General features: G+C 30.7%; 2 protein-coding genes across 3 annotated transcripts in view; one reads left to right on the plus strand and one right to left on the minus strand.

Annotated features, from left to right (window-relative positions):
• Positions 1-15593, minus strand: part of kcc (solute carrier family 12 member kcc) — a 355477-nt gene that overhangs the window by 233756 nt on the left and 106128 nt on the right. The gene's annotated exons all lie outside the window — the stretch shown is intronic.
• Positions 2603-5922, plus strand: LOC137927020 (monocarboxylate transporter 9-like). The gene is given in 7 exon segments (XM_068770791.1): positions 2603-2761; positions 3055-3181; positions 3500-3907; positions 4003-4334; positions 4518-4662; positions 4968-5159; positions 5755-5922. Coding segments are annotated over 7 exon segments (1434 nt in total). The 5' UTR covers positions 2603-2641; the 3' UTR covers positions 5865-5922.

The following is a 15593-nucleotide window of genomic DNA, read 5'->3' on the forward strand; positions in this document are numbered from 1 at the left end:
ATTTGATTGTATTAAATTACTAGTTTCTTTACCGTTGTTCTTAGTCTGGGAAATTTGCACGCCTAAACAGATATTGCCAGATAACAATTTGAAGCATTTGTGTTCCTTATTAATGAGAGAAGTCAGAGAATCGATCAACAATATTGAATATATTTATTGTACATTTTCTGAAGTTTTACATTAAAATTTTTAATTATAGTTTCTTTACATCAGATTACAGTCACGTTTCTTTAAGGTTTCTAAAATAACATTTTCCTAGTTAAGCACAAAATTAAGTTTGAATAATCACCTATCAAAAGAAATATTTATTAATATAATGGAGATGTATATACTTGTGAACACTTTGATCACATTCAATATTCATAATACGGTAGTTAGAGCGATTTATTCTTACCCATACTTTAATTTAAATATAATACAATTTTGTATTATATTTAAATTAAAGTATGGGATGTTTACGTTCATATAAAAATTCTATTACATACATACCTTAATATTTATATAAATTGACAATTGATTGCCATCAAATTTACCTTGCGAAACTTTTAGAGAGTCCTCGAATAAAGAGAAATATTTACTTTCTTTGAATACGAAACGTCTGACTTTTACATTAAATTTATTTACTGATGCTATCATAGAAAAATAGATTTTAAATTAATAGAACATTATTAGTGTATTTTAATATTGTTAGTGATAACATATGATAGCAACAATGAGTTTAGTTGCTATCTCACCTTTGAGATAGCAACTAAACTCATCAAACGCTCCTTAGCGATTAAAAATAATTTCCTCATATTCTGTTTAAGATATTTTAGGAGATACGTAAGCGCACTCGTCTGTTGTACTGAACAGAAAAAGAAGAAAGCCACGTGCTATGGAGCACTTATTGCTACATGATTTTATATAAGAAGCCGCCTAAATCGATGTGTCATAATGATTTCAAACAATAGAAATGATAATTATCATGGTGATAGTACTCTTCCTACCAATTATAACTACGACAAATATACATTCTTCTCCGGGGTAAAGTATTTTCGAATCAGTAAATTACGGCAAATAACTAAGGCCTGCCTTTCACAACAAAAAGAAGTTCAGCGCAAAATATTAAATAATGTAAACAGATTAATATTAAAAATTCATATTAAGCATAGATATGCTTAACTTTTAACTTAGATAAGTTGGGTAATATTTTGCTAATGGCTTTTGACCAAAGAATCATATGTTGACATGACCGATAGTGTACAGTTCTTATATGGCATCAAACGTATCTACATCATGTTGATTTTTATTTAATTAGTCTTTGGACAATGTAGATACCGTATTTATCTTTATAATAATCGTATATCTTATCAGGCTTAAAATATTACAACACTGTTTAAATATTTAAAAAAAAATAGATATTTTATTAAAACATTACATAATGTTATCTGTGATTACAGGCGGGATTTTTCTTCAGGAAACATACTATTATCTGAAAAAATATTTTTTGTTATATGAATAGTTCAGATAGTAACCTATGTGGTTTTCATAGGAAGCAGTTCTGTAAGAGTAATTTTTTGATTGGGTTAATAGTTGTCAAGTAACGGCTGTTTAAAACTAAATATACCATAAAGGGTAAAATGACCCATTTTGAACTTTTGCTTTTAAAATGGCCTTACATCGAGCCCCTGTCGGACACAATGCACCGAACATTCATCACACTTATACTCATGATGCCAAGCCAAGCCCGCGTTCTAACGATGGCGGTCAGAAGAGGCCTGTGTCGCTCGTGTCCGTCGAGTAGTCTTCGTTTCGCATAACTTACACTACACCTCATTCACTACACTATACACCTACACGGGTATAGACCCTCTTCGTGCGTGCGTCTTCGATGTAACTGGGCTACGATCACCCAACGTAAATTTTTAGTCCATTCAAACTCATCAAATGCATTGAAAATAAAAAAATGCAAAGAAAATGGATCAAAAATTCTTATCTTTTACATTTGATATAGAGAAATGGTGAATATACTATTTCGTTTAATTATAACAAATTTAATTTTTATTTCCTTCCCAACAACCTTAAGTCATACATTTAAGCAGAAAACAAAGTCAGGCGATTTGATCCGTTATCGTAGAAATAGTTACCTAGTAAGTGTTGGTATGATTAGTATTAAGAATGGTTAAGAAATATATCCTGTAGGTACACTTAATTGCAAGTCCAATTCAGCCCCCGTAATGCGAACATTACCTAATTTTAATAGCCACAATATATTTTGTACATATTTAATTTTAAAAAAAATTCATCGCAATATACAAGAAATTATGTAAACGTAGTCTTGTGTAGTTTCATTTGGTAGGTTAAACCGAGAGAGACTACAGTTCTAAATTACAAAACTCTGGTCAAATCAATTGAAAGTAAATATTTTAAAGCGATTTCTGATTAATGAATATGTATAAGATAGATTAAAGTTAACAAGTACGTCACTACGCAATTGCGCGAGCGTTGTACGAATACGTCGCAACAAAGAATAGTTATCGTCACACATACTCGTTCCATTTATAGTGTACTACTCTTTATCACGAGCATCCGGACTTAGTTTAGCCGTGGCTTCCATAGTGTGCGCTATAGGTTTTAAAATACAAATTATTATTATAGTAATATGGAAAATGGAAGTAATAACAAAAATATAAACAAAGTGAATATGAATTATGATGTCAATAACCAAGCTGATAAAAACAGATGGGGTTACATTGTTTGTTTTGGTACTGTGATAACGTTTGTAAGTACCTGTGAATAGTGTCTTTGTTTATTTATTTTCATCGTTTAAAATATCAAGGATATCCTCCGCTTTCGAAAATAATCATGGGATTTTTGAAGGCTTAAGTGCGTTGAATGGATACATTTTCAAAAGTTTTAACGCCTGTTTACAAAATTATATGAAAGAGAAAACAATACAATATCGGTGTATATACAATAATAATAACAACGTTATAAAATTAATATTGATACTAATTTACTTAGAAACCTAAAAGATTTTGTGAAGACCAGTCGATATAATGTGTTTATTTTTAGATTGCAGGTATCGGTCACGTTAATTCTTTCGGTCTCATTTACAACGATTTTATTAATGACACAAACTCAACAGCTAAGTCCTTGACCACAGCACATGGAGTATTCGCTATTATGCTCGCTGTCGGAGGTGAGCAAGCGACATTTAGTCATCCTTTTGGTCTTTAATTTATTGGTGAATTTAATATGTTATTAAGAGGTATAAATTACTTCTTCGTAGTAAAAAAAGCTTGATACTACAAATAGTACTATAATAAAGTTTAACAATATCAGATTTGTTACCATTAACGAGAAAATAAACACTTATTTAAGCAATCAAAAATAAAATGTAGTATATTGAAGTGCGTTAGTATAATGACTACCGTATTATAAAAGTATCTATCAATGAATAATCATCTTGACAAAAGAATATATAAAAATAATAGTAAACGGTGATTATTTTTTGCAGGGTTCAATCTTAACGTTATATTAAAAAAATATACATTAAGATTCGGTGGAATATTAGGAGCAGTTATATTCACAGCTGGTTCGTTTTTAACAATATTGATTACTAATGCTAATCAACTACCATTGACATTTGGAGCTCTTCAAGGGATCGGTTTTGGGATGATGGCGCCTGTTTGCTACACGACTGTGAATTATTACTATGTTAAAAAAAGAACTCAAGTGATGAGCATTATAAAGGCTGTACAAGGACTTATTCTAATATGGTACCCACAGTTGATAAAAAAATTAATGATAGAGTATGGGTTTAGAGGAACACTCTTCATGATATCAGGAATATCATTACATGCGTTTCCAGGAATGTTGATAATGAGAACAAAGACAGAAGTGAATAAAAATTTCAGAACCGCAAGTATTTTACTCTCGTTTTGAAAAAATTTATAATTATTTTATTTGTGTTTCGTTTGTTTTACATGCGATGTAACATTAGTTTATTGTTGTCGACAGAAGATACTGAAGAGAAAGAAGAAAATTTTAATTTATTGAATATAGAAGATGGAAAGGTAATCGTACATAACGGTCCAATAGTTCATACAGAAAAAAGTAAAATTAAAAAAATCAGGCAAGTAAATTAGTTGAGATTTATAAATAATTAAACTTAAAATGATAATCGCCCATTTCTCTGTTTTAGGCACGAAATGTGGAAATTACTCAATTTAAAAGTCCTAAACGATCCTGTCTTCTGTAACATCTGTATTGGCCAGAGTTTTGTGAATTTCTCTGATTTGACATTTTTCATTTTGCAGCCAATGCTTCTCTTTCAGTATGGCTACAGTACGGTGAGTTCGATAAATTTGTTGAGTAAAGTATTCTAAGGATACTTTATTAATTTTTTTATGTTGCTAGTATACTAAGTAGTATGTTTTCTTATTAAGTGCCAAAGTTCGACATGTTCATGTAGGGATCATAAATGTAGTAGGAGTAGTATATGAAGTTTTTCATTAAAATTTTGCCTATTACAGACGCAAGTGGCGACTTGCATATCGATTACCGCTGCGGCCGATGTAGCAGGGCGTTGTTTACTTGCTATTTTTAGTACTTTTGTAACCGTTAACATAAGAGTTTTATACTACGTGGCTACTCTCTTCACTTTTGTTATTAGAATTGGTGAGTTGTATATTGGATCGTTCAGATGTATGTACAAGATACAAAACAAAAATATATAAAATAAAGAAATATATAAAAAATACATAAATATACTTATATTTGTGTTTTAAATTTAATTTATATTGAGTTCATATAAATACGGATATGCACCTCGTTTTTAGCTATTAAATAAATAAAAGCAAACACGAGGCCAAAAAATGAGAAAAGTTTGTTTAAAAATTATTGAATAGTAATTTTACATAAAATAGAATTTTTATGCAATAGTTTTTAATTAACATATAGTAAAATAATTTTTTTTTTTCCAGCTATGTTACAAGTCAGCCATATTGTTTATGTTGCGGTGATAACTGGTATATTGGGTGTACTTCGCGCATGGCTTCATGTTGCCAGTCCGTTGGTTATCTCCAATCATGTCCCCCACGGGGACTTCCCCGGAGCTTACGCCTTTAGTATGCTCTTTGCAGGATTGGTGAATGTCTCTTTCGCTCCATTTATCGGTGAGTTTATTTTTCAACAAAATTTTAATAAGAAACAGCGACATTTTAAACTTATATTTAATCTTAAATTTATGTGGTGAGTTTGTAAGATACACTGAGTAAGTACCATTGTAGGATCTATTTTCATCATCTAATATTTAAGCACAGGTATGAGTATAGAGTCTGTCAATATTCTAGTTTTAATGACGAGGTAATGAATTGTTGAATAAATCAGATTTACCGTTATACACTTTAAATTAAGGCAACAAACACCAATACGATGCTGAGCTCAAACCTTGAATAGCATCGTAATAAAAAACGTATAGTATATCATTTATAATTATCTGAATGTCTCGGTCATCTAGCTATTTACTGTGTAAAAATACTTAGTTGATTTCCGATAAAGCAAATGTTTAATATAAAAATAAAAACAACGAGTTTGAAAAGTTCGTAGTAGTAACTCTAAATTTATATTTGAACATACATACTGAAAACTTCAAAATTTATGCACGATGTCTGATTAGTTAGTTTTATAATAGACCCTATTTAAAATTACATCGTATAAGTTTTATTAAATAAGCCCTTAGTTTGAATTTAAGTGGAATATCAATTGCAGGTTTGGTGAAAGATGAATATGAAGATTATGTACCAGCATTCTACGTTTTGACACTTTGCTGCGTGCCCTGTTTATTATTTTGGCCATTAGAATATATTCGGAAAAGATAATAAGATATTGAAATATTTCGATGCGACTAATGTTGATATAATAATACCTTTAAATATGAAAGGAATCGATGCATTTAAGATTAATGATCTTTCGATAATGACTTAAAGTGTGAGAACTTTCAGTTTTTTCAACCAGAAATGTCAGCTATTTAAATGACGTCATTTCAGTTCGAATTAAAGTAACAAAAATAAATACTAGGTTGTGTATTTACCGTATTTAAATCATGTGAAGATTAAGTGTACAACAGAAACAGGCAGGTATCAATGTCACCCTCAAACATCCTCCTAATCAGGGGTATTACAAAGATGCTATTAATTATTTGAAGTTTATATTTATGCTATATATCTCGAGTATTAATAGTGTAAATGTTAGACATTAATTAACAATGTTTATCTCATTTCTTGTAACTGTTATTTAAAGGTTTTTAAATAAAATAATTTTTCTTTGACTAAAACGATCACAAAATTTTGGCTCCATGTTGGAAAAAAGGTTCTTTCGCATTTTATTTATAAATTCGAGAAAAGTCTTTTTGAAAGCTAATCTACATTTGAATTAAATATTTAATTCACATTTTAAAATGGCACAGGTATAAATAGGTGGCATTTTATTAGATGACTTTTTGCAATCCTAGATATGATGCTGCTGCTATAAGAACTTTGGTACTTGTAATCCAAAAAACGAGAAAAGTAGTTTTAGAAATTTTCTCTTGATATTAACCTGATACTGCCGAATTCACAATTTTTACTGCGAGTCTAATGTAATAGTAATGTGTGTGGTTTAGAGTTTTCATAATAAAAAAACTGTGTTTTCTTTCATTTATGTTGGTGTCACAGAAAGATTACTGTTCATTTATTACAGTCGTTTTTTTTTCAAATATTAACCTCGTAATTTTTAGCAGTACAGAATGAATTGTTTTGCCTAACGTTCGAAGCTCACAATAAATAATATACTTTGTATTCCTCCATCACTTTATTGCTAGCTGCCGGTTTTATTACAGTCTGTGAAGCCTGACCGATCTTCAGCCAAGAACTTTTTCTCGTGTTATTGTATACGATCAACAAATTCAATTATCAATCTCTGATAAACCAGTTTGGTTTCGTTAAATCACAAATGAAGCGAATACCCGTTGAACCGTGTGCCAATCTGTGTTTCTCATTTTAATTAATTTAATTTCTTTAAGTGAACTTGTAAGGTACCCAAACATCGAGCTTTTTTGTACACTCAGCTTTTTAAATTGATAAACTTTGTTTTATAGTCAATTTACAATTCTTTAGGTACGTTTTAACTACTGTTATGCCGACATTGATCCTATTTTTCAAGAATAGCGTCCATTTTATCAGTAACTGCGCGGCCTGATCACGGTAAATTTTGACATCAACATTCCTGGAAAGAATACGCTTAAACAAACCTTTGTGCTACTCTGACTGACACTGCATTAGGTTTTTAGACGCCAAAAAAAAATATTTGAAGAAGAGAAGTTAAACATTAAGAAGTAGGAAATTTTTTCATTATATTCACTCATTTTGACACAACAAAACAAATGAAAACAAGCTAGGAAAGGAATTTTTCTATCTTGTTGTTCCTTGTTTTTTAATGTAATCTTTTTAATATCATCCAAAAGCAGCAATATACACGTTATCCAGCCAAAAAGATTTTGTTACAAATTTTTACATACTATTTGCGAATATATTCTTTCTCCGACCTCGTACGTTTTATTTTAAATATAAATAAGTTTATAATCTTTTAATAATACATAATTAATTAAAATAATATACATCACAATATTTTAACTAAAATTGTTTTTATGTGGATATATGTGTCGTAAGGATTTATTTATTACTACACTACATTTTTTAAAAGTTAACGTTCAATGGAACAAATTATTATTCTAATTGTTTTTTGGATGTACATCGATCTGGTAATTATCGTGCATATGTGACTTATGGTAAATGAAACATATCTCCAATGTTTGATAACTTTAAAAAGGCATGGTATTACTTAAAAAAACCTTCAAGATTAGTAATAATGAAATACATATTGCATAAGTATTATTTATAATACGAAATAATACATATTTAGTATAAACAAAATTAAATTAATGTACTGTCAAAATTAAATTGATAAATATAAAACATATAAAATACAATTAAAAATTATAGATAAAAATCAATATTCTAACTATTCGTCTATACGTGATAAGAAGCGTGCACGTTTATCGCAGACTAGACGAATATTACATAATCAACAGATACGACTGATATGCAGATGCTTTGCACAGCTGTTGGGTTTGAACAATTACCTATTTCCCCTGCAGTATTTTATTCCCTTAAAAAAATAAAAGGATTTGTATGTGACCTAAAAATTCGTATAAGAGAGTATATTTATTGTTATCAGTGAATAGCGTTAATTAAAAAATCGTGTGAAAAGATACCGCGCAAAAAAACGTCCTGTATAGGTATAAAAAAACATCTCGTTCTTTATATATTGCAACAAGTAGGCGATGATTGCTAATAAGTAAACGCTATTTTTTTATGTTATCTTTTAATATTACACATTTACTTCTTAGTTTATCAATGCTAAGTCGTTACCCACATCTCTGTTTACACGTAGGGTAATGTTCCAATTAATAACTATCAGTTTTCATTATTTCATTTACACTTTGTGAACGTGCTCTTTGTTGTAGATATTTTCCAGTAATCTGTTCTAATATTAGTCCTTTTCTTACTTGATATATATTTTTTGGAATGAATATCATTTAACTTATTACAAACTAAGGAAATCTGTAAATGGACTAAAATAACCGACATAGTACAGCGGATTGACAATTTGAGGTGACAAAAGGCTGACCATACGGCAAGCAAAACGGCCGCTGGGGCCTTAAAGTTTAGAAGTGAATACCACGGACCGGTAGCCTTGGACGTCCGCCCCCAAAGTGATTTAGGCTGCTATCGTTTGGTCTTATTGGTAATCTATGAACTAGGCATGTGTTTAGATATCCTACGGCAGAAATTTTGATTTTTGTTTCGAATATAGGCGATGCTTCTGATCTATGTCTTGCCAGATATTAAACAATGACAAAGTCTACTATGGTATATACTTAAAATTTAGACTTTTTGATGTTTACTGATACATGAAAGTGATTAAACGAGTATAGAAAACGAATACAATGTCAAGGTTTAACTGTCCATTTTTTATCTATTGTGTAGCACTGCTAGCATTTTGTGTTTGATTGTTTTTGATTGTGTTACTTATACTGAGCCAGTATAAACATTTATATTATTATTACAAAATTGTAACAGCTGTGAGTGGTGTACTAAGCTATTGTAATAAAATATAACATGTATAAGAAAAGTTTTATTGAACGCTTCCTTGTGTGATGCTAAAGTGATAAAACATGTATATCCTTTTAATACTAATGACTTTAATAATGTCTGAAGATGTCACGCCATTTATCTTCGAATACATTAGCGTCATTTAATACGTTCATTCTTTCAAATTTTACTAGCCCCCTTTTTCAAACTTATCGACTGTGATTTTTGCATAGTTTTAATGTGATATTGATTACTACTCTAATGACATTTGTAAAAAGCTTAACATTAATATTGGGCGACTGCTGCTATTTTAAATGTACACTTTGCCAAACTAATAACATCTTTTAATTGATTTATTATGAGATCTTCTATTTTATTTTAAATTTAGAACTTATGCAACTGTTCATTTGTTAAAAAAATATTTATTACGTTAAAGATACGTATATTTATTTAAAAATAAAGTTATATTTCGAGTAAATCTGTTTCCTCTAAATTAAGCATCAGAAGGGCAAATTAATTACGGCTATTATAAATTAACGATAAAATAATTAGTAACCTATCCTTTTATGGAGAAGGTAAAACTTTTTAATATATCTACTGATAAAAATAAAAACTTATTATGGGTCAGATAACAGGTTATTGAAGGACTTTCTATTTTAAACAAGTTAAAGTTAATTAATTGATCTTATAACATATCATGCGTTACCCGCACGAGTTAAAAACAAAAGTTAATTTCCAATTGTGACACCTAGTACTGCTAAATAAATTTAACGACACAAATATTATTTGGTAGCATACAATTTCTTATGCTTAAAATAGTTTTTATACGCAATCTCTTTCTTTATTCATTTGCTTACTGTTATAAATCAAGAGTTCGATTGTAGTCTATTACTCTTTATAACAAACTGAATAAAAAGTCTTCGTGTTAGAAGAAGTTTATCTCCCCTTGTGTTTTCATCTGATATTTGCTCTGTTTGCAGTACTTGAAGGATTCGACTTGTTGAACAAAGAGAATTATTATTAATATGCTGCGATATAAACATATAATTAAATTAATAAACATATTTTTTGTGAATATAAAACGTTATGCAATGGAGAAGGCTCGAGCAAAGCTCCGAAAATTTGCTCGTCAAGTAACAGCAGACGGAGCACAACGTTTATGTAACCAACGGCCGTAGGGGTCGAAAGGTTGTTGAGTGGCGACCACACGCGGTGAGGGAAGACGTCCTTCTAGATGGATCGACGACATAATCCAGGTCGCAAGAAGTTGCTGGATGAGGCCAGCGCAAAACCGGTCATTACGGTGATCTGCGCCTAGCAATGGGCGTATATCGGCTGACACGAATGAGAATGTAGGCCTTTCGATAACTACTAACAGTTTAGAAATAAAGTTAATGTAATTAAAATATGGCTGCCGAAGTTAACAAAACAGTACAAAGCAGAAACAAAACGAAATGTATATTTTCACTTAACCTAATGACAAGTTATTCAACGACATAATAAAGAGGGAGTATTTCTTTTGTTATTTAAACGTCATACTTGCAGGCACCGCTATATATTTTATAAAAAAAACATTTGTTTAAACTTTTCTTTTACAAAATATGTACGAATAATTATTGAAGTATTAAAAGTACAAAGCAGCAAACAAGGGGAACAAATTCTGTAATTAATATAAAAAGAAATTTGCCGATTGAACAAGAAGCATAAAAAACCAGATGAATATTTTTTCTTCGGAATGTTCAGTTTAAATTTATTACAATGTACGATAGGTTCATGTTTTAGGAGGAGATTTTATCTTATAACTAATGACTGACGTACCTTCAATTCTTTAAAATGACTATAGAATGCTACCCTGCGATACAAAGTTTAGTTTTAAGCGACATTTATACAACAAATATGTTGAGAATTTTTAAAATAGGTCTCTTCCACGAGGAATCTTAGGTGAATATTTCTACGAATTTCTCGAAACATGAGCAGTAGTAGGCCAGCGGTAGAGGACTGAGACTAGCGTTCGTAGGTCGCGGATTGGATTCTCGGGTATTGGAGATTTGTGAAGTCGTTAAATAATTCACACATTGTGCTTTATTTATATCGGATAGCCTCTGCTCATAAAGTTTCCAGTGGATAGGCAGCAGCGTCCACAATGCGATCGTCAACCGGCTTGCTTAGCGTGGCGATTATGGAATAGCCCCTCACAGATCTATTGGTAGGGCATATGCCTTGCGGTGGCGTCTATGGCCTGAAAAGACGACGTCGATTTCAACGGGGCTTTGTCCTACTAACGAGCAATTAAGCGCGGGCACTCTTTCGGTTAAAAGATCCACCACGCTAGATGAATTACTGGAAACATTGATTTTCTTGCACAAATAGACAAACAAATTACACGCCATGAATAATTTATTATTTCAATAATAACACCAATCGTATGTATGTTATTATGTATTCACATTGTACTAATTTTATGTTACATAAGTTACAAACGGATTAAGATAAATTGAGTTGCTGAACCCTTTTCTTCGTTATATTGTTATTTCAATGAACCAAAGCTGTGAAATCAGTTTATGTACAAGATAAGAGATTAGAAAAAGTTTGTAAAAGTAATTCACCTTTATATTAATTACGAGACCTAAATATACATATAATAAAACAAAACAAAATAATTTACTGGATACTGGAGACCTTGAAAAATTAGAGGACAGAACAAAAGACGATATTGCAACTAAAAATAGGTACCTCAAGTTTACCTTTACGGAAAATTATTGATAAAAATAAAAAAGTGGTTCATGCATAAACATAAAACTTTATAGCATGCTCTCACATAATGTCCGTATAAATAGTAATTAAAACTGGGTGACATACATTTGCAAAATTTTAAAACAAAAACAGCAGACTCATTAAGATAATGATAATATTAATCTTTTGAAAAGGATGTAAAGGAACAAAAACAAGTGGCGCGGAAAATTAGTTATCACGGTTGCTCTCTAGTATAACAGGACCAGCGACATAACACTAATTAATCACTTGTGATGGTCTTTGCGCAAATAATTAGTTTGCAATAACAATCTGGTCTCCATAATTAAGATCTTGCAATAGAAGACTATCAATTAGATGGTGAAATTGGATTGAATTAGTATAAGTTTAGTAAACAGAAAAATTTTTCGGTATAGAACGAAATCTAAACAAATAAATCACATTAATTAAAAAATAGCAAAACTTTAATATAAAACTTGTGATATTTAAAACGCCAACTAAGCCTCTTAAACGCAACCTACTTGTTCTAATTAACCAACTGTGAAATATTATGAATATTAATTTAAAACAAAATAATTATTTTTGTTACAGATAAAACACATTCCAATGGTACGACTTATAACAAAAGATGTTATATATAATTTAGTGGTTTAGTATCTACGAATCACTAATAATTTTAGTAAAACAATGTTTATGTATTAAAAATAATATTAAAATAGACATTACGGACTTTGTGGTCATTTGCTTAGCAAGAATAAAGATATGGAAAATTTGACCGTCAATTGTTCATAAACGGCTTAATGCATTAGCGGACTTTATCTGAAATTCCAGTATTATCCTAAAGTGCCTAAACAGTTAAAACATTCACGCGCGGCGCAGTTTGAAAAATGACAATGTTCGATTCAGAAAGTAAGAAATAATGTAATATATAATTAACTTAACTTAAGAAGTCTACCTAAAACTATTTTATCAAGAATCTAAATAATTTTTGTTTCCCATCATTTCACTAAACATATAATAAGTAGTCAAGCCGTTTTAATCGTATTATTAAGTCTAATGTGAATGTAATGAACAGTTTTAGCGCAGCGGTAACGACTGTGACTTGTGATTTTGTTCACGAGTTTGTACATTAATTGCATAAGTTTGTCACTACCACAAATACGATTCCAGAGAGTTGGCAGCAGCGTCCTCAGCGTACCATAATACCATATTTCGATCTCCAACCGTGACGATTATGGTGTATACGCCAAAGATATCTTTAGGGTCAATGCCTTGCAGTGGGACCGTAAGTTGAAACGACGATTAAGTATAGTTATACTATATATAAAGACCTTCAATTAGAATTTTATAAATTATTAAGAAGTTTGGAGAAAATAATTGAATTAGTTGAGAACCAATCTCGAACTTTCGATAAGAAAAGTAATGAAAGAATAAAATTTATTTCGAGTTAATATACAAACATAAATTTGAATATACATTCCGCAAACCGTCTGATGGAATGACTAAAATAATATAAAACTTCTTTACGTGAATTTGTGAATGCCATGTTTGAAAGTATTCACTTAAATCTGTTCCTCCTTTAAGGTTAACAAAGCCGGCTATATTAACGCAGAACGCCGATGGCCTAACCCGGGCGGGCTGTATCGACCGGCCCCAGCCGCAGCTTCCCCAGACGAGTTTTGTGCTAGTTCGGTAACGTCATTGTGTAAATATGACCTCAGCGCGGATTACATAAGTCTCAAAGTCGAATAAACTGACTCAGAGAACAAAGATACACGCGGCTCGCCTACGTATTAGTTGTATTCTCGACATTACTTAATAAAGCAATACATTCTTCACGCGTACATTTTCCGTTTTAGTTGTTTTTATTGAAGCGGCAATGAACAAGGCAAAGACTAGTGACACAAAGTTTTTTCATATTATTTTTAATAACTTTGCAGCCCATATTAGATCTTAAACATATTTTGTCAACGGAACTCGCCACATGTTTGGTTGTATCAGAATCAGACTGTTAAAGTTTGCATTCCGAAATTAGTTACTTGGCTTAGTTTCTAAATATACGAACACTACGATACGAGTAATAATTCGATACGGCTTAACATATGTAAAATTACCTGAAACTGTTCAGAAAATTATTTCATTCTTGGCGCCCAATGCTCGCACCTTTGTTTAAACCATTATGAGCTTGCCTAAGAGATAGACAGAGTATTGTATTTTTGTTACAATTCCTATAAGTATTACATTGGGTCACTATCGTCATCATTTCAACCGTATGACGTCCATTGCACGATGGCATAGGCCTCCCTCGAAAATTTCCTACAGGACCAGTTAAAAGCGGCCTGCAGTCAACGTTTTCACAATGGGTGGATATTTTGCGCTGCGCTTGCCAATCCTTACTGGAAAGTTCCTTGAAATACTGTAATTGTATTACGAAAGCAACATTTTAATGCAGAAATTTATTAAAATAAATATAAATACGAAAGTGGTATGAAATAGGTCGTGTGAAATCCTAAGTTTTATTTCTATTGTAAATACATGTATTGTGGTTAACCCCAGTTGGTTTTATAGCTTTATCCGAATAGATTTGAGAAAGGTAAGCCGGGAGCGTAATGTGAACTTATTTATATGGATCTTAGTATGAATCCTATCTGAAATAAAGATTTTGTACGTATTTCTACAACACCAAAATGAACAAAAACAAGTACATGCTTGTACATATACATACATATAGGTATATATTTGTTTATGTTGTTCACTGTACTGTACCATTAACAACCGTTTGTTTAATTATAAGTTCAACTGAAACCGCTATACCGCGCCTTCTTTTTCATAATCATCATATTCAACAGCGTTGAAGCTACTGAAATAATTGGATTAATATAACAAAACTTAGGTTAACCATACCGTTATGGATATAGCCATTTCGAAAACATCTTGCTCTTTTTTTCTTAAATAAACTCTTATCTAAAACCTGAGACATATTTACATTCATTTAAAGGCATTAGTTTATCAATATGTGCTGGTTTACAAAACCATGTTAGTTTAGAGTACCATTAGAATTAGGCCCAATACATTAATTTTCTAATCCCATTAATTATTTATTAATTCCTTAGAACTTGTTTTTTATTTTACAAGCACAAAATTAGAAAACAATGTTACATTTACGAGTGATGTATTCAATTTAGATGTACTTGTTATTAAATTTATTTAATTTCGATTTCGTTACAAAATAGCTGTTGCAAATGAATTTATATGAAACATGTAATTAATGATAGATGCACAAATACAAAATTTTGTGTTGAATATGGGTAGTAAAAACGGTATGTACTGTAAAGTTAAGATGCTCAAAAATGTACGTACATAGTAAATGACATTATAACTAGTAATTTCAATAAATTTGAAAAAATAGGGAACGTCCATAGTGTATTTACAAGATACCGTGGGAAACTAGCTATACCAAAGTTTCGACTGCAAAAAGTCTCCAATTCATTTGTAATAAACGGAATCAGATTTTTTAATAAAATGCCGCATAATATTATTTGACTACCATTAACAAAATTTAAAACGCATATGAAAAATAAATTCATGGAAGAAGCGTATTATTCAATAAACGAATATTTAAATGATAAGAATCCTTGGCAGTTTTGTCACCTGATTATTTGATTT

Source organism: Battus philenor, unplaced genomic scaffold, assembly GCF_028537555.1.
Source record: "Battus philenor isolate CCGP_79_NKW_IND1 unplaced genomic scaffold, ilBatPhil1.0.hap1 SCAF_3, whole genome shotgun sequence".
NCBI lineage: Eukaryota > Metazoa > Arthropoda > Insecta > Lepidoptera > Papilionidae > Battus > Battus philenor.